The sequence below is a fragment of the Petaurus breviceps genome, unplaced genomic scaffold, assembly GCF_028583685.1.
Source record: "Petaurus breviceps papuanus isolate PSGF00001 unplaced genomic scaffold, PetGlider_PUasm1.0 689, whole genome shotgun sequence".
In the NCBI taxonomy this organism is placed as follows: Eukaryota; Metazoa; Chordata; class Mammalia; order Diprotodontia; family Petauridae; genus Petaurus; species Petaurus breviceps.
In genome coordinates this window covers 12,558,229-12,576,593 of record NW_027186458.1, presented here as the reverse complement: position 1 = coordinate 12,576,593, position 18,365 = coordinate 12,558,229, and the positions used below count along the sequence as shown (strand labels likewise).

The 18,365-nt window shown below is 50.6% G+C and overlaps 2 protein-coding genes across 5 annotated transcripts in view; both read right to left on the bottom strand.

Moving 5' to 3' along the window:
* The window catches only part of TRMT9B (tRNA methyltransferase 9B (putative)), a 36,308-nt gene extending 24,192 nt beyond the window's left edge, over nt 1-12,116 (bottom strand). The window contains exons 1-3 of one of the 4 annotated variants that reach the window (XM_069104988.1): nt 11,826-12,116; nt 9,845-9,922; nt 6,291-6,450 (exon numbers count right to left, since the gene is read on the bottom strand). In XM_069104988.1, coding sequence (XP_068961089.1) covers nt 6,291-6,450; nt 9,845-9,863 — 179 coding nt within the window. In that variant the 5' untranslated portion in view covers nt 9,864-9,922; nt 11,826-12,116. Of the gene's footprint in view, nt 1-6,290; nt 6,451-9,844; nt 9,923-11,825 lie in introns of those variants that run through there. The other 3 variants (XM_069104987.1, XM_069104989.1, XM_069104990.1) reach the window with 3 other exon arrangements.
* The window catches only part of LOC138174636 (BOLA class I histocompatibility antigen, alpha chain BL3-6-like), a 451,117-nt gene that overhangs the window by 105,725 nt on the left and 327,027 nt on the right, over nt 1-18,365 (bottom strand). The window lies entirely within an intron of this gene.

The following is an 18,365-nucleotide window of genomic DNA, read 5'->3' as shown; positions in this document are numbered from 1 at the left end:
GGGGGGAATGGAATGTGGTCTGGTCTCTGCTCCTGGAGGTAGAAGTGACAGAGGCATGGTGGCTGTGTGGCTGCCTGCCCATGGCTACTTCAGAGCTCTTGGCCTGCAGATTGTAGAGGGACCAAACAATGATTCAGAGGGTAACCTCTCTTACTTTAACCTACTTGGATATGGATCACTGTCTTGGGTGGAGGTCCTGGGTGTGTGACCAGTAAGCCAGAGCTTGTGGTGTCTGTAGAGAGTGCACCCAACTAATAGCTCTGGCAGCTGCAAAAACCCCAGTGATTTGGGACAAAGCTCTCCTCTCTGGAAGCAGAGTTCTACTGTGGCAAAGAACTCAAAAGTCAAGTAATTTAGTGGTAACATGAGCAAGCAAAAGAAGCAAAGCAAGCATAGAAATCTGACTTTGGATTCCTTTTTTGGAGACAAAAAGGATTAAGGCATGGAATAGGAGGAACACAAGAAAGTCAGAACTCCTGCACCAAAAGCTTCCAAGAAAAATATGAATTGGTTAGAGTCCATAGAGGAGCTCAAAAAGGATATTGAAAATCAAGTAAGAGAAGTGGAGAAAAAAATGGGAAGAGAGGGGTGGCTAGTGAGTGAGTAAGAGCACCTGCCCTGGCATTGGGAGGACAGCCCTCACCCTCAAGGGCCTTAAAATGGAATGGGTGAGGGGAGACAAGCATAAAAAGGTGCACAAACAAGCTACAGACAGGATAGTCAATAGTGAAGAGGGGGAAAGCCCTGGAAGAAGAGGTCTTGGGGAAGGCTTCCAGTGGCAGGTGGGATTCTAGTAGGGACTTAAAGGAAGCCAGGAAGGTCAGTGGTCAGAGCAGAGGAGGAAGAGTATGGAGGAAGGCCTGGGGGACAGTCAGAGAGAAGGCCTGGAGTGGAGATGGAGCTTCTTGTTGGTGGAATAGCCAGGGGGCTGATGTCACTAGATCAAAGTGGATGTAATGGGGAATCAGATGTAAGAAGAATGGAAAGCGAGGAGGAGAAAGCATTCTGAATGTCTGTAAGGGTTATGGGATTTAAAGATCTTCCATGCCCCATTGGACTTGCTGATGTAGCAGGAAGGGGTGGAGCAAGAGGAAGCGGAAGCCAAACTAGAGTTCCTGCGGTGGCTGGCGGTGGTGGCGAAGGCGGCAGCAGCAGCAGAGGCAGTGGCAGCGCGAAGCCCTTTTTGAGTCAGCCAGAATTTCTGCTAAGGACTCCTGCTGAGGACTTCCAGGGGCCGGAGCTGCTGGGAGCGCGCTTCCTGGATGCTGGGTGGTTGCTGTGAGTGGGGAGAGGAGGACCTTTGCCTGAGGTAGCCTGTTCTGTTTTAAAGGCTTGAAAATGTGGGTGCTTTCTACTTTATCTACCTGTGCCAATTTCATAACTACTCTGATGGCTTTCACTTTCTGGTTTTGGGACTCAGTCTTTTGGTATCTTAATAAATTTTCTAATTTATTCCCCCATATGGCAAGCATGATGTATTTTGTGATGGATAATTATATCAGCATATCTGTAATCTCCATAGGCATTGTGAATATGACATTGCTGATACAATGTCAAACAGAGCCTTTTGTGTTTGATCCTAGAGGCAACAGGGAGCCACTCGAGATTGAGGAGAGGGCATGACATGATCAGACCCGGGCTTTAGGAAGGTTCTTTTGGTGTCTGAATGGAGGGAGGACCAGAGTAGGGAGAGAGCTTAGGCAGGCAGACGCCAGCAGCCACTGCAGTGGTCCATGCATAAGGTGAGGAGGGTCTGCTCCAGGGCTTTGGCAGTGTCAGAGGAGAAAAGGGTGTGTATGTGAGAGATGCTGCAGAGGGGAAGTCACCAGACCTTGGCAACACCATGGACATGGGGGATGGCCTGGACGGGGATGAGAGAGAATGAAGAATACAGAATGATGCCTAGGGATTGAGCTGGTGGGACTGGGAGGAGGGGGTTGCCTTTTACATGGATGGGGAAATCAGGAGGGGGGCCAGGTTAGGGGAAAGATGAGTCTCATTTTGGACATGAATTTAAGAAGCCAAGTGGACATCCAGTTTGAGATGTCTGGAAGGCAGCTGGAGATGAGAGCCTGGAGGTCAGAGATTGGGCAGGAGAGGTAGATGTGAGAATCATTATCATGGAGATGGTCATTAAATTCATGGAGATCTCCAAGTGAAGCAATATGGAGGGGGAAGAGAGGACCAAGGACAGAGTCCTGAGGGACACCTAAGATGAGAGGGTGTGAATTGGAGGAGGGACCAGCAAAGGAGACAGAGGTGAGAGGAGAACCAGGAGGGACCATGTCCTGAAATCCTAGAGAGAAAAGGATCAAGGAGAGAGGGGGTCCTGAAAACCTTGAGAGGGAAGATGAGATGCCTTGAGAACATGCCGTGACCATGCACCATGCCATGCCTTGCCTGTCCTTTGAGCCAGCTCCCGACCAATTAATGACTTTTAAGGTGTGGAAGACAATTCACTGACTCTGCATCTCCGCAGGGATCTAGTAGGGTCCCTGACAACCATGCACCTTGTGAGGAACCAAGTGAGTGACAGGGACACAATGTGGTGTGAAAACTTTGGTCATGAAGGTCTAGATCCTGCCTCTGGTCACTGGCCTAGTCACTTTCCCTCACTTGGCCTCAGTTTCCCCACCTGTAAAATGGGGGCATTGGCCTAGAAGGCTTTTGAGGCCCCTTCTGACCCTAGGTCTAGGGTCACAGGGATGGTACAGGGTAGAGACAGATACAAGACCAGGTCTCACCTTTTCTCCCACCCTCCCATTCCACTAGTTCTGCTGCCATATTCTCTGGGACCATTCTAAGTGCTCAAAATTGCTGCCTCTCTCCCCTGACTCAGGAAAGCTATCAGAGTTCATGCCAGCATCCCCATCCCCCTCTTCTGCTCAGGCCATCTGACCAGGGCTGAGCTGACTTAGTCCTGGGGGTCTGTGGACTGCTATTTGGGCCAGTCCTGTAGCCCTGGGTGGGGGGAGCCAGATCCAGGCAGATTTCTAAGCCAGCTAATGCCAGGAGCTCATTCTGCTTAATCAATGAGCTGTGACAGATCTCTCGCCCACCATCCAACAGCTTGCATCTCACCCCAACCAGTCACCACACACACACACGTCCGGCTGCCCACATCCCTAGTGCATCCAAAGCAGCTGGAGGGAGCATTTTCTATCTAGAGCTGGGTGGGGGAACTCAGGCACCCTCATCAGTATCTACATGGACTTAGTCAGCATGTATTAAGGACCTACTATGTGCTGGGGAGACAGGCAATTAAGTCACAGAATGACAGTGTGCACTCACAGGCCACTGAGTTCCACTGTCAGTGAACAGAGGGCCTCTGGGCCCAAAGACATTTCTCTATCTTTACCACCCATTAAAGGGACATTTCCAGCTTCCAAGTCAGGCTCTCCACAGCTTTGGGGAACTGCCTCATCAGAGAAGGAGCCCTGAGCACATGGAGGCAATGGTCCCCCGAGGCTATGGCCATCAGGCTGGTATGCTCAGTATCCAGGCTTTGGAGGCAGGGTGGCAGCCAAGGCCTCTGTGCCTCCTCCTCTGTTCTTGGAGAAATAGCCTCGAATTATTTCCATGGCCCAGCCCAGTGGCCCCAGAGGATGAAAGAGGGTAGGAGGGTAGGAGATGAAGGAAAGAATCATCCCCACCTTCACCCTGGGAGGCCTCTCCTTCCTTCCCAAAATGAAGATCTTTGAGAGCTGCAGCCTCAGAGGGCTCAGGGGTCATGGCAACCACAGTTGTACCCAAGTTTCATCAACCTTCACCAAGTTTCTTCATTCCCTGTTCCATGGAAATGTCACTGTGCACTTCCCAGGGCCTGCAGGGCACACCCTCTCCCCAGGGTGCCCTCGGGGTTTCAGCAGAGCCTGATCTGTAGAACTAGAGCATGAACACCCCAGCTTAGCGATCTCAGCACACCAGAACAGGGATTTCATCCTTTCTCCTTTGTCTATGTAGATAAAATGCACATGTGCTAATACACAAAATGGGGCTATTGCCTCATACAATCACTCTCATCCAAGAGGAAGAGCATGGCCTTTCTGTTTCTGCTGTCCTGGGCGTGCCAGAGGCTCAGCCCTGGGGCATGCTGGCCCCTGACTGGGGGTAGGGGGCACAGAAGTGCAGAGCTTTCTTTTGTGAGCTTTGAGGGCTACTCATAGCTTTGGTGGGAAAGGCAGCTGTGCCTGGAGCTGAAGAAGGTCAAACAGGAAGGATGGTCTTGGGCTCCAGAGTCAGAAGAAAGCCAGACACTGACCTTGTGGAGGAGAGATGTGAGGACCGATGGATCGGAGGTGGGCAAAGGTGGTCAGTAGGACCACGTATGTGATGAGCAGGTTCAGGGGAGGGAGTAGGGGGGGACTATGCCTGTGGCATGCTGAGGAAATGTCCAAGCTCCAGAGCTGAAGCCACCCCTCCATCAGGTGCTACCAAAGTGCCCAGAAGTGACAAGGAACCAGGTGAAGCGATTCCACATTTTAAGGGCCCCCTCTGGGCCAGGCCCTCAGCTGGGTCAGGGATCAGAAAAACAACAGAAGGCCCACTGTCAGGAGTCAATGTTCCATCCAGGGAAACATCCACGTGCACATAGACAAAGTCTGGCCTCTCCTCAGCAAGGGTGGAAAAATCCTGTAGGGAAGGGAAGGGAAGGGCACACCCACCAGCCCTGGCAGCAGCATTCTGGGATGGCCTAGTACCCTCTGGGAAGTGGGTATGCCTATATGCAGAGAGACAGCACAGATTTCCATGAAGGTGGTGCTGACCCTAAAGTAGGTCAGAGAGGAGCCCAGCCTCCTGCCCCCCCCCCCCCCCCCCCCCACTGACAAGCCATGATCCAAAAGGGTCATCAAATCTCAAAGAAATAATAGAAAACTCCATCATCCAGCCCAAGAAGTCACAAAGTCAATGGCAGCCAAATGGAGGCCAGCCAGTGCCCTAGCCAGGGCCACTCCAGGGAAGATGGAACCCAGAACTGGGAGGGAGAATATTCAGGGGGCCATAAGCCCAGACTGGGCAGAACATGGGCATGGTGGGGAGGCAGAAGCCAATGGCAGCAGTCCCAGAAGCCAGACGCGAGATGACTTAGAGCTTCTGCCTCTCGTCCAAGAGACACCAGAGAGGGAATCGTGCCCGGACACAAAGTCTAGAGACAGGAGTAAAGAGAACACTGAACTCGAGGAGGAAATCTCATGGCTTAAGAGATAAACACTCAGACAGATGAAATTCTACTGTAGCTATAAGCAATCTCATCATGAGCATCTCTCCACGAGTCCATTAGCAGAGCATCCCGATGTCCTTCTAACCCACCTCAGTCTCACGCAGATGGTGTCGGGGGTTGTGGAGGTGGGCCCTGGTGCAGCCCTCAGCCAATGAACAGCCCTATGGCCACTAAAATGGTGGAAGGCCCCCTAGAAGACCTGGAGGCTTCACTGGCTCAGGGCCACAAAGCTTCTGAACTGAACTCCCTGCCTGGTCACTGAGTAAGTCAGACCCTCAGGAGAGCTTCAGGCTGGCTCTTGGCTGGTGGACCATGTGGGGCAGCCTGGAGGCAGGGAAACTCTGCTCAGCTGAATCATTTCTTGGCATCCCTGATGCCTGTCCTTGAATACAAAGGCAATGGAAAGTGTTCTGGGTCAAGTGAGAAAGACCTATGACATGTGACAGCTCCCTGCCTCAGTTTCCTCACCTGTAAAATGGGGATCACACCAGCACCTGCCTCTCAGGTGAGCTGTTGTGACTATCCAAGGAGATAACCAAGGGAAACAAAGTGCTGCTGTTATTGCTGCTCTGGAGGATGCCAGCCCATCTGTGCCACGTGGTCCTTGAGAACTTCAGTGACTGAAAAATGCCTCCCCAGGGCCAGGATCTAGAGATGGTCCTGCCTGCCCCTGGACCTGGGCACAGCGTCCATGTATCCCCAAGACCCCAGGCTCAGCCTTTCCTGCCCCCTGGGGCTGGCCTGAGCTGGATTCCCCCGCTCTGTGCCACAAGAAGGCCTTGGGTAGAGCAGGCCACCCATGGGAAGGACTCAAGAGTCCACCGGAAGGAAGAGAGCAAGGCTGCAGCCCCATCAGGCCTCAGTCATCAGGTATTCAGGGACAACCTGATCCCCTGGGGAGAAAAGGCACAAGGCCTTGGTGTTTCGCCAGGTAAGAAAATCCTAGCAACTGAGACTGAGCAGAGGAAAGCCTGGCCTATGGTACATCGTATGCTGTATGTGTGTGTACACCTGAGATTGATCGGGACTCCAAGGAGGCCCAGAATGAGCTCACCACAAAGCCACTTACCTGAGTGACTGAGAGGCAGGTGTCAAAAGCAGCACTGCAGGCCCAGACCACCAGCTTGTTCTAGGTGTTATCACACTATAAAATCTACCCAGGAAGCCTGGCGAGATGGTCTCAGGAGCCCTAGGCCTTCCCAGCATGCAGTATTTGGGACACAGGGAGTCTGAAATGAAAGCAAATGGAAAACATCCCTTTGTCCATGTGCACAGCCCAAGTGTCCACAGCTCAGACTGGACACAGACAAGCTTGATTATGCAAAGTCTCCTGGAGGCCGTACCCCCACTGAAGGATCCGGACCATCATGACCAAGCAGACTACAAGACTAAGTGCCAGCTCCCCCTTCCCCACAAGGGAACAGAATGGAGTCAGCAAACTTATAGGCAGGGGAACATGACTTCCCTTTCCATCAGAATTCCAGAGCACCATGGCGGCCTCCCACTATCTTCCATCCTGTTCCCATGATACCATGTTCTATCCCAGTTCAGGTGCTTGAGGCAGGGCCCTGAGGAGGGAGAGCAGGGTGATGGCCCTGCTTCAAGCCCGTGCAATCCTGGGTTCCAGTCTGGACAAAACAGGACTCAGGAGGGAAGGGGAAGACGTCTCTGCTATGCATCAGACACTGTGCTAAGTGCCTCACAATGACCCTGAGGGGCAGGTGGTGTTATGATTCTCATTGTACAGATGGAGAAACTGAGGCAGGCGGGGAGTAAGTGTCTCAGGCAGAATTTGAACTCGGGTCTTCCTGACTCCAGGTCCAATCCTCTATCCTGGACAAAGAATCAGGCCTAGATTACAGGGCCCCAGAAGGCACTGAGTCAGACCTATTACTTCACAAATGAGCAAACTGAGGGATACTACCCAGGGGTCTGGTCCCAGAGCAGTGTCCCAGCCCTCCAATCCTCCCTGCTCCTGGCCCGCTGCTAGTCCACATGGCCAGGTGCCCCTGCCCCAGAAGCCACTTCTTGACCCTGAGGGGGTCTGAGTTCTGATCTCAGGCCTCTGCCTCTCCTTCTCTGCCAGTGCTTCTTCTGTGGATGCTGTGATTTGATGCTCTGTGGTCTCAAGGGGTAAAGGGCAACCTTGGAGACCAGGGACTAGTCTGTGAGTGCCCAGCTCCTAAAAGGGTCCCACTGTATAAGGGCGCTTAATAAATGCTCGTGGTAACATCTCTAGCCACATGCACAGGAAAGGCCTCTAAGGGCCTGGCCTCCACTTCCTGGCCTAATCCCTTCCCAACCCCACCAGCACATGGCAGAGCAGCCATGCCTCAGATGGAACATCCAGTGGTCTTCCATCAGTTCTCAGCTTTCAGTCAGGCACTCAGGGAAGGGGCATTTATTAGGTGCTTACTGTATGCCAGGCACTGTGCCAAGAAGTGGAGATGCAAAGAAAAGGAAAAACAGGGTCCCTGCCCTTAAGGAGCTTGGACTGAGGGGGAAGACAACGTGGAGGGAGTCCATCTAAGGAACAAAGGCAAAGGAATGCTGCTTCCTGCCCTCCCTCCCTGGCCTGAACACACCGGCAGCTCTGTGGTCAGTGCTGAGCCTCAGGTTAAGGAAGGACATTTATGTACTGGAGAGAGTGCAGAGGCCAGAACCATGATGAGGAAGGGCCCCAGGGACCTGTTAGCTTAGGATCCTTTGGGAAGAGTTAGGGAGAGCATGTGAGGTTTCCTCAGGCATTTAAGGGGCGCACAGGGAAGAAGCAGCTTGTGCTGCTTAGCCCTAGAGGGGCAGACTCAGCAGCAGGAGTGCGTGTGGCAAGTCAAAAAGGTTGAACCCAAGGGAAACATTCCTAGCAATGAGAGGATCCCCAAGGGGGACTAGCTGCCAAGGGTGCCAGTGAATGCCCCATCATGACAGGTATCCAAGCAGAGACTGGTCCAGGACTTGCCTGCTATGTTATGAAGGGTTTGAGGTTTTTCTGAGTAAGGAGGGGCGCGGAGTGATTGGACTATGTGGCCACTGAGTCCCTTCCTCATTCTGAAGTCCTGTGAAGGTGAACGACAGGGCAACCCAGGACTGGGTTTTGGTAAGATCTGAGTCATGCCAGGACAAGGGGACAAGGGGCCCAGGGCAAAGGACGGGGGAGGCTCAAACTCACTAATAATGGACTGAGATTTGGAAGGACATTTAGATCACATGGCCAGGGCTGGGGGGTGGATGGAAAGAGCAGGGAGCGTCAGGCATTGGTGGTCACAATGAGGACAGAGAGAGAGAGAGAGAGAGGGAGAGGAGGGAGAGGGGGAGGTCAGAGGCCCATCGGAGTCCTGCACTGTGAAGTCAGGAGCACGGGGCTGCTGGGGAGAGCAAGGAGCCATGTGATACCGCCAGTGGTGAGCCAGCCTCAGGACCAGCCTGCCACTGTGATCCCGAGGGACCCCTTCTGGTGCCTGTCTGGTCTGTGGTCCTGTCCCTTGTGTGACTGCAGTGGAGTGAGGCTGAGATCATGGGAGCTTGGGCAGCTGAGGATCAGCAGACTGGGGGTGTGAGGGGTCCATCGACATGTGTGCTCATGAGGATGGGAGGCATGGCTAGGCCTGAGCCCCTTGAGAAAAGATGACTCTGGGGGGAGCCCAGGATGAGAACAGAGGGATACAGAGGGATGGAGTGTGCCTCAGAGGGAAGGTGGAGGAGTAAGAGTGGCAGTGGGGAGTAAGGGGACATGCAAGGAGGTGGGCCTGCAGTTGGAGGGCCGACAGAATGATCCCAGAACCTCAGGCTCACTGATGTGGAGTGGAGAGGGACCTTTGAGAACATGGAGGCCAACCACCCATTTTACAGATGGAGAATCTGAGGCCCAGAGCAGTCCAATACTGGTGTCTGGGTTCTCATTCCATGTGTGCAGGTCCCAACCTGGCAGCATCCTAACCCTCCTGTATATTCTTGGCCACACTCGAGGCCTCCATGTACCCCAGACAGGCCCTTCAAATCGAGGGAAGGCCCTGGGGCTGAGCAGGAAGTGCTCCCAACTCAGGACATCTGTCCTGTGGGATCTGGGTCCAGAAGTGCACCAGGCCCATCTCTGGGCCCCGAAAATGCAGAAGGAGACCAACATTCCCTAGCCACATGCCCTCTGGCTACCCCTATGCTGAAGCTGGATTGTGGGAACAGTCACCTGAAGGCACTGTGCTAAGTGCTGGGCTTATACCAAGAGGTTAAAGCCAGTCCCTGCCCTCACAGAGCACCCAGTCTAACGGAGCAGATGCCCTCAGAAAAATCGATACAAACCAGTCAGACTGGACAGTCGGGAGGGGGGCAAGGCTTTTTACAGCAGGTGGGATTCTGGGTGGCATGTGAGCAAGCTTTCCCTCATGACTCAGGTCAGGCTTCCTGGGCAGCCCATGCAGAAGTTTCCCCAACTGCTGCCATTCTGTGTCTTTTTTGGAAAGACCCTGAGATCAGCCTTCCCAGGAGATGCAGAGATCACTTTCTGTACCCCCCCCCAAATCTGAAAATAAATCATAGGCTTCCAGATACAAGGCAGCATCCTGGAGATGGCCTCATCCTCTCCTTCTGCCCATTCAGCCAACCAGAGACAAGATCTGCTGCTTCTACCTCCCGGCGTCTCCTGCATCGGCACCCTTCTCGGTACTCGCCAGCCACCAGGGGACCCAGGTGCTCATCACCCCTTGCCTGGCCCAACAAGAAGAATGAATAAAGATGATAAGACTGCTAAGAGCCGGCATTGATAGAATGTCAGATTCTGCCCCGGGACAGGGCTGGCATTCACAGACTTTCTAGAACAAGGGCAAGTCTCCTAGCTGGACTTCCTGCGTCCAGCCACCCCTCTCTGCAATCCATGTTCCACAGCTGCCAGAGGGACTTTCCTAAGCCACAGGTCTGACCAAATCGCTGTCCTCTTAACAAAACTCCAGGGGCTCCCTACTTCCTTCCTGCTTTTCCAGGTTTATCCATTTCTCCCCTTGCTCATAGCCCGGTCTGGCCACACTGGCTTTCCTGCTATTTATCCCAAGTGACACATCATCTCCTGCCTCTGTGCCTTTGCCCTTGTCCATCCCCAATCCCAGGAATGCTCTCCCTCCTACACAAAGCCTTCCCTGATATGCTCTCTCCCTTTCAGCTGCTAGTGCCTTGCTCCTCCCTCCCCCCAATTACTGAGATGTATCAGCATAGCAGAGAGGGTCAAAAGCAAGCCTCAGAGCTAGCAAGACCTGCCTTTGCAACATCCTGACTGTGTGACTCTGGCCAAGGTCCTTGACCTCTCTGCTCAAGGGAACTCACCAAGGCAGAAAGAAGGGATCAACCTGTATGGGTGGAGGGGTTTCCCCATATGGGAGCTCTCCATGGTATGCCAAAGAACCAACAGCTATAGTGGTGTCTCCCCTCATAAGATGAAATCTCTGGAGGGCAGCCTGTCTTGTCCTGCTTTTGGTGTCTGTGCCTCCAGGCTCTAGTAGAGGGCTCAGCCCACAGAAGGTACTTCAGAAATGTCTTCTGGTGGGCCGATTGACCTGAGACACCAGCCCCCTTCCATTCTCTCTTCACTGTGCCCACGGGCCTCCAGGACATCTCTGCCCTGCCTCAGCCAAGCCCAAAGGCCCCAGGATTCTTCCACAATCAGTGAGCCTTCACTCCCCAACTGCCCCTTAGGCACTGCTTGGCAAATAGAGTGAAGGATCTGGTGACAAGGCCCTCTGTCCTCCCCCCCCCCCCCCCATCCAGGTCCTTCACTTGGGAGACAGCCCATGGAGCCAGGAGGCTAGTGCACAAAACAGCAGACCTGGAGTCCAGGAAGACTATCTTCCTAAGTTCAAATCTAGCCTTGAACACTTACTAGTTATGGGACCTTGAGCAAGTCACTTCACCCTGTTTGCCTCAGTTTCTTCATCTATAAAATGAGATGGTGAAGGAAATGACAAACCACTCCAGCACCTCTGCCAAGAAAACCCCACATGGGGTCACAGAGAGTCAGAGAGGACTGGAACTAATGCAGGCACAACAGCCACCACCAGGGAACCAACCCTGGAATGATGGGGGGGGGGGGGGGGGGGGGGGTGGAGGGCAGGTGCCATTCTACACACACGGTGGGGGGTGGGGATGTTTTCCAGTCCAGGTTTCCTGCTTCTTTCCCATGGGGGTTGGGTCTTCTCTCACTTCTCACAAAGCCCAAGGCCTCCCTGCTAGCCTCCTCCACCCACTCCCTGCCACGGAGCCTTGGGTGCTGAGGAGTCGATCCCCGCCCCCCCCCCAATCTGGCCATTTTTCTCTGCTGAGCAACATTTCCCAAAACTTTCTGCAGGAGAGGCAGAGGGATCTAGGGATCCAGGGTTCGGATCCCATCTCAAACACTCCGCGCTCTGACCTTCCTATCTCCCGTGTCCTCTGAGGTCCCTCCCAGCCCTAACCCTAGGACCTCTGAAGATGGAGACATGGATGAGCTACCTGCCCTCCCCGCCCCAAGCCGGTCTATCTCTGTTTGCCGCCCCCCTCCTGACCCAAGGTCTTGGGAACCCAAGTAAAAGGTTTCACACACAACCCCGGGAGATCTGGGGACGGGGGTTGGCTGCGGACTTACCTCCAGCTGACCTCTCACGGGCCCTGGCTGTGACCGTGACCATGGGCTGGGCGGGCCCTGCAGCGATTCCACAAGCAGGAAGGAGGAGGGCAGGCGGGGTTTCCAGGCCCAGATCCGGTGGGGACGGCGAGGACCAGGATGGACAGCTGGCTGGGCCAGGAGGGGAGCATGGATGGACAGGCGGCTGGCTGGAGGGAGGGAGGCGCTCGGAGGCGGGGCAAGCTCCACCGGAGGGGAGGGGAGTGTTGGGGAGGGAGGAGCGTGTGTGTGTGTGTGTGTGTGTGTGTGTGTGTGTGTGTGTGTGTGTGAGAGAGAGAGAGAGAGAGAGAGAGAGAGAGATGGGGCAGGCCGGCGCCCCATCCAGTGCTTGTCCAGCAGCTCTCAACAGCCCCTACCTGAGAACTGAACAGGGGCTGCTGCAGGGGCGACAGCCCCACCGGCTGCAGCCCAGCCCAGCCCCTCCCTTCCCTTCCTTCTTCCTTCCATCCACCTTCTTCCTCCCTCCTCTTTCTTCCATTCTCCTTCTTCTTCTCTTCCTCTTCCTCCTCCTCCTCTCCCCTCCTTCCTCCCCATCCTTCTCCCATCCTCCTCTGCTTTCCTCTTCCCCTTCATTATCCTGGGCCTCCCTCTTTCCTTCTCCCCCCCCCCACTTTTCCTCTATCTCCTCCCTTTCGAAATGTGACCTTAGGACATTTCTGTCTTCTCTCTGGGCTCTGGTTTCTCCTCTGTAAAATAGGTGTTTTGGCCAATTTGTTCTTCCAGGGCTCCTACCTGACCCTAAGGAGTTTGCTTGTGGAAAGGTTCCTAATATCAAGAATCCGGCATTGAGCCCATCCATGGGGCATGAGCGACCATGCTGTTTAAAATGAAGGTCATGTGATATTTTACAGCATCCAAGGAAATCAAAGCCTGATGAAAATGACAGAGAAATAGGGAAAGTCACGTCAAGTGAAGCCCAGTAAAGAAAGCTGGCCCCAAATAACAGACACCTGGGATACAGCAGCAGGAATAAAATAATGTCCTGGTGCCTCAGGGCAAGCCCCAGAGCTGGGGACCCAAAGGAAACCAGAACCCATTCCCTGCCCTGGGGAGCTCAGACTAAGGGGCAGACATCGGTGCCTATGACCCTAATGTACTAACAAGCCCAAGGTGGCTAGATGGGAGGCAATTATGTAGCCCTTCAAAGGTTAAAAAGTATTTTGTGCACATGATCTCATTGTTGTCTCACTGCAGCCCCAGGAAATCTGCGATACAGTTATTAACACGGAGCTTTAAAGGGGTGAAATAAGCTGCCCAGGGTCAGGAACAGGCCTGGAACAAAGACCTTCTAGACTCTAAGGCCAATGCTCACTCCATGTTCTTTAGGTAACAACTCCCCACAAAATTAAGAATCCCTGTGTGTGTGCGTGTGTGTGTACAGAAAAGTAAAAAGTTCAGAAAGGAAAAGGAAACAATTTTGTCCCTATCATGTTAAAGTTGTTATATGTATAATATAGTTAGAAAAGTGAACTGGAATTGAAAGACATGAATTCAAATCCTTGATCAGATACTTCCAGACTTGGTTGCTGAGTGAGAGTTCCTAGGCCTTCAGTCAGAAAGCAGCCCCAGGAAGAGGTATTTCCTTCTCTTAACAACCCTCTCAGAGGAGCTGATCCCTGCCTGACAGGAGGGTAGGGCTGAGCCAAGGCTTGTTTTGCCAGAAGACACTGATTTCAACCCAGCAATTTAGAGTTCAAAACCAGGGAAGACGAAATGTCTTCTGGGCAGTTCTCCAGAATGTTTCCTCTAAACACTGAGAAGGCAGCAGGATTTGGTGACTCTACCCCATTTTAGGTGACCTGCCAAGACCTGTGACTTTTGTGTTCTGAGCATTGTTCTCATGTGGAGGCAATAAATCATCATCTTTTTTCTGATCCCCATTGCACACTGAATAACTCTTTGACTCCCTTTTGGAGACCTTCTGGATTCAAACTAAAAGCTTGGAGTGATTTTTTTCCCCCAAGGACTTTGTTGTGAAGGGCCTAAAGACTCAAAGATAAGCCAGAGAGCCCAGCCCCTCTCTGTATAGGACAGCACTGTAGGAATGAAGCCAGGGCCTGTCTGAGAATGAAGCTGAGAGAGGGCATCCCCAAACCCCTAAAGACAGAAGCCTGAAAAGACCAAGGGCAGAGGTGAGATGTGAAGGAGCCAGGGAGAACAGAATTCTACCCTGGCCCAGACTGGCCCCTTAATAGCTTGTTAAGCTTCCTTTCCCATTATACAAGTTAGGCTTCCTTGCTCAAGAAGCTTCAGCTGCTTCCTATGTCCTTGAGAATAAAGCACAACTACTTCCCCTCTGTTTGGCTTTCAGAGTCCCTCACGTTGAGGCTTGCCCCCTTTCCAGGCTAACCATGAATCATGGCTCCAGCCCAACTGAAGGGTCCATAGCTCCTGGGAGGGGTCCTCCCATGCCTCTGCCCAGACTGTCCCCCACTCCTGGAATCGAAGCCCCAAGGTCCTTCAAGGTGCAGCTCAGGAGGCCACCCTCCCATTACTTTGCTCCCCGTGCCCCCAGTATGTCCTCTGTCATGATTGTAACCTCCCCACAGAGGGGAAGCTACTGAGGGCAGGGACCACTTCAGTTTTGTCTGTTCCTCCAGGTTCCAGCCCTGTGCCTGGTACTGATGTTGAGTACATAAGCAACTTAGGGTCACTGTGTTCTGAACAATCAAGGAAAAGACATCTGTTTGCCTAGCCACAAGTACACAAATAAGAGTGTTGGACTGGAGTTGGCTCAATGACCTCAAAGGCGCTGAGGAGAGTCGATTGTTAAATTTTCAAAGTGACCATTTAAACCTCAAAAGGGCAAAACACTACAACTTGGTCCTTGATTTATTATTTTATGGATTATCTAGGCTTAAGAAAATGAAATAAAATGTTAATAATGTAAATTGAACTTAAAAGTATATGTGGGTACTTTTTTTTGGAGAGCTAATTGTTAAATTAAATAAATTGAATTGCCATTCAATGCTCCTGACTAACATAAGCAGAAACCAATAAGAAGCCAAAACCAAGGTATATGCAAACAGTCTATGCAGAGGATGAAAAGAGAGAGACCTTCTGCCTTCCATGTCCTGACCAGTCTCCTTGGGACACAATCCCATCAGTCAATATCCTCCCTAAAAACAGCAGACAATGCCACTTCATGATGGTGTGTAAGCAAAGCAGAATGCAGAAGCATCCTGTCCCTCCTCTGGGGCAAAGGGTAGCTCAGGAGAGACAGGAAGGAATCTGAAGTCCCAGAACCTTCTGCTGCTGGGAGCCTGCCAACCAATCTCCTAACCTCACCGTGCTGCCTCAAGTTTGCACATCCTTAAAGTGATCGCTGGGGAGAGATTTGAGGCCCTCCTGAGCTAGGCTCTTAATGTAGGTAGGGACTGGGACTCTTTTCTTGGCTGGTGTCACACTGAGTACTCTTGTTAGGATGGATGGCACCTCTTCAGAGAGGCAGGAGTGCAGAGGAGAGGGCACTGGACTTGGTATCAAGACAACATGAGTTTCAGGAACTAGGTGAACGCAATTACAAAACACTTTTCACACAAACAACATCAGATCTAAATAACTGGAAAAACATCAGTTGCTTTTGGGTAGGTGGAGCTAATATAATAAAAATGATAATTCTACTGAATTAATTTGCTTATTCAGTGCCATGCTAATCAAAATGCCAAAAATATGTTTTCTACTGCTAGAAAAAAATGTCAAAATTCATCTGGAAGAACAAAAGGTCCAGAATATGCAGGGAATTAATGAAAAGAAATGCCAGGGAAGGTGGCCAGCCATACCAGATTTTAAACTGGATTGTAAAGGAGGGTCATTAAAACTGCTTGGTACTGGCTGAGAAATAGAATGGTGAATCAAGGGAATAGACCATGTACACAAGACACAGTAGTCAATGACTATAGCAATCTATGGTGTGATAAACCCAAAGACTCCAGCTTCTGGGATAAGAACTCACTGTTTGACAAAAACTGGAAGAACTGGAAACGAGTTTGGCAGAAACTGCCATAGACCAACATCTGACACTGTACACCACAATAAAGTTCAAATGGGTACATGATTTACATATAAAGGCTGATAGTATAAACAAATTAGGGGAGCAAGGAATAGTTTCTGTCAAATTTGCAGATGAATTTATGACCAAGCAAGAGAGAAAGAATGTTATGAAATGCAAAATGGATAATTTTGGTTACATTAAATTGAAAAGTTTTGCACACACAAAGCCAATGAAACCAAGATCAGGAGGGAAGCAGAAAACTGGGAAATAATTTTTACAATTAGTATCTCTGATAAAGACTTCATTTCTAAAATATACAAAGAATTGAGTCAAATTTATAAGAATATAAGTCATTCCCCAATTGATAAATAATAATAAAGGATAATAAATAATAAAAAAAGGATATGAAAAGGTAGTTTTTGGAGGAAGAAATTAAAGCTATCTATAGTCATATGAAAAAAATGTTCTAAATCACTATTGATTAGAGAGATGCAAATCAAAACAACTCTGAGGTACCACATCACACCTATCAGATTGGCTAACAAGACAAAACAGGAAAATGATAAATGTTGGAGATGTGGGAAAGTTGGGACACATTCATTGTTGGTGGAGCTGTGAGCTGATGTAATCATTCTGGAGAGCAATTTGGAACTATGCCCAAAAGTTTGCAAAATGCATACCCCTCTGATCCTGCAATACCACTTCTAGTACTGTATCACAAAGGTAATAAAAATGGGAAAAGGACCCACATGTACAGAAATATTTATAGTAGCTCTCTTTGTGGTGGCTAAGAACTGGAAGCTGAGGGTATGCCCATCAATCCGAGAATGATTTAACAAGTTGTGGTATATGAATGTAATGGAATCCTGTCATGCTATAAGAAATGAGGAGCAGGCAGACTTCAGAAAAATCTGGAGACTTATATCAACTGATGCTGAGTGAAATGGGAAGAACCAGGAGGACATTGTACACAGTAACAGCCACAGTGTGTGATGACTGACTTTGATAGATTAGCCCTTTCTCAGCAATGAAAGGACCTAAAACATTTCCAAAGGACTCATGATGGAAAATGCCATCCACATCCAGAGAAAGAACTATGGAGTCTGAATGCAGAGTGAAGCAGGTTATTTTCTTTTTTTTTTTGCATTTTTTTCTTTCTCATGGTTTCTCCCATTCGTTATAATTCCTCCTTTATGCAACATAACTAATTTGAAAATGTTTTTAATAGGAATGTATGTGTAGAGCTCATATCAGATTGCATGCTGTCTTGGGGAGGAAGAAGGAGAAAAGTTAAAACTTATGGAAGTTAATGTTGAAAACTAAAAATAAATAAATTAAATAATAAAAAAGACAACATGGGTTCAAAACTCACTTCCAATGCTCACCAGCAGCATGACCCTGGACAAATCATCTAGCCATTTTGTGCCTCAGTTTCCCCATCTTTAAAATGAAGGGGATTAGGGCGGCTAGGTGGCACAGTGAATAGAGCACCGGCCCTGGAATCAGGAGAACCTGACTTGACACACTTACTAGCCATGACCTTGGGCAAGTTGCTTAATCCCAATTGCCCTCCAAAAAGCAAAATAAAATAAAATGAAGGGGATGGTCTAGATGGCTTCCAAGGTCCCTTGCAGCTCTCTGTTTCTATGACTGTGCTAAGTAGCCATGCCTCCCTTGTCCTGACCCTGCTGGCCTAGCTTTGGACACTCCAGGAGTGTGGAGAGGAGGCATTTTAGTGGAAGATCCCAAGTTCCTGTGTGTGTATAAGAGAGAGAGAAAGAGATTAGAACTTAATACAATATTCATGCTTGGTTCCTCTGACCAAGGTTTCTATTAAGTTAATCAAATAGATTAAATTAAGACAATTGAAATGATTTGAATATGTGACCCAATCACTCATTTCTAAATCTAGTTATGAAGCAAAAATGACTGTACCAAGTGCCTGATTCATTCCCTTTCTCTTCCAGAAGTTTGGATTGGGACCCTTGGCCCTTTGGGGCTAAGAGATTTGATGCAGAACTCCATGAACAAAAGCAGTGGGGTTACAATTTAAAAGAAGATACAGAATAAATGTTTCAGGCAAACCACTGAAAGAGACCAATGAGAGAGATGAACAAGAGAAAGAAAGGGAAGGAGGAGGAAGAGAGGGAAGGGAAAGGTGAGGAAAATCCCAAGAGCACATCCTGGAAGGGAATTTAGAGGCCAGCTACTCCTGTCCCTTCATTTTACAGATGAGAAAACAGAACCACAGAGGGAAAGTCACTTGCCCAGGGTCACCCAGCTAGTGTCTGAGGCTGCATTGGAACTCGAGGCTTCCTCACTCCAAGCCCAGGGCTCTCTGTATTACAACACCGTCACCCAGACTGATGAAGAGACCCTGGGGTGGTCCTCCAGTGGTTCGGGTGGGGGGGCGGGGGGGGGGGGGGGGGGGGGGGGCCACGGAACCCCCCCCCCCCCCCCCATTTTTTAGTCTTTCTCCCTGTTTTTTTCCTCCCACATAAAAACTC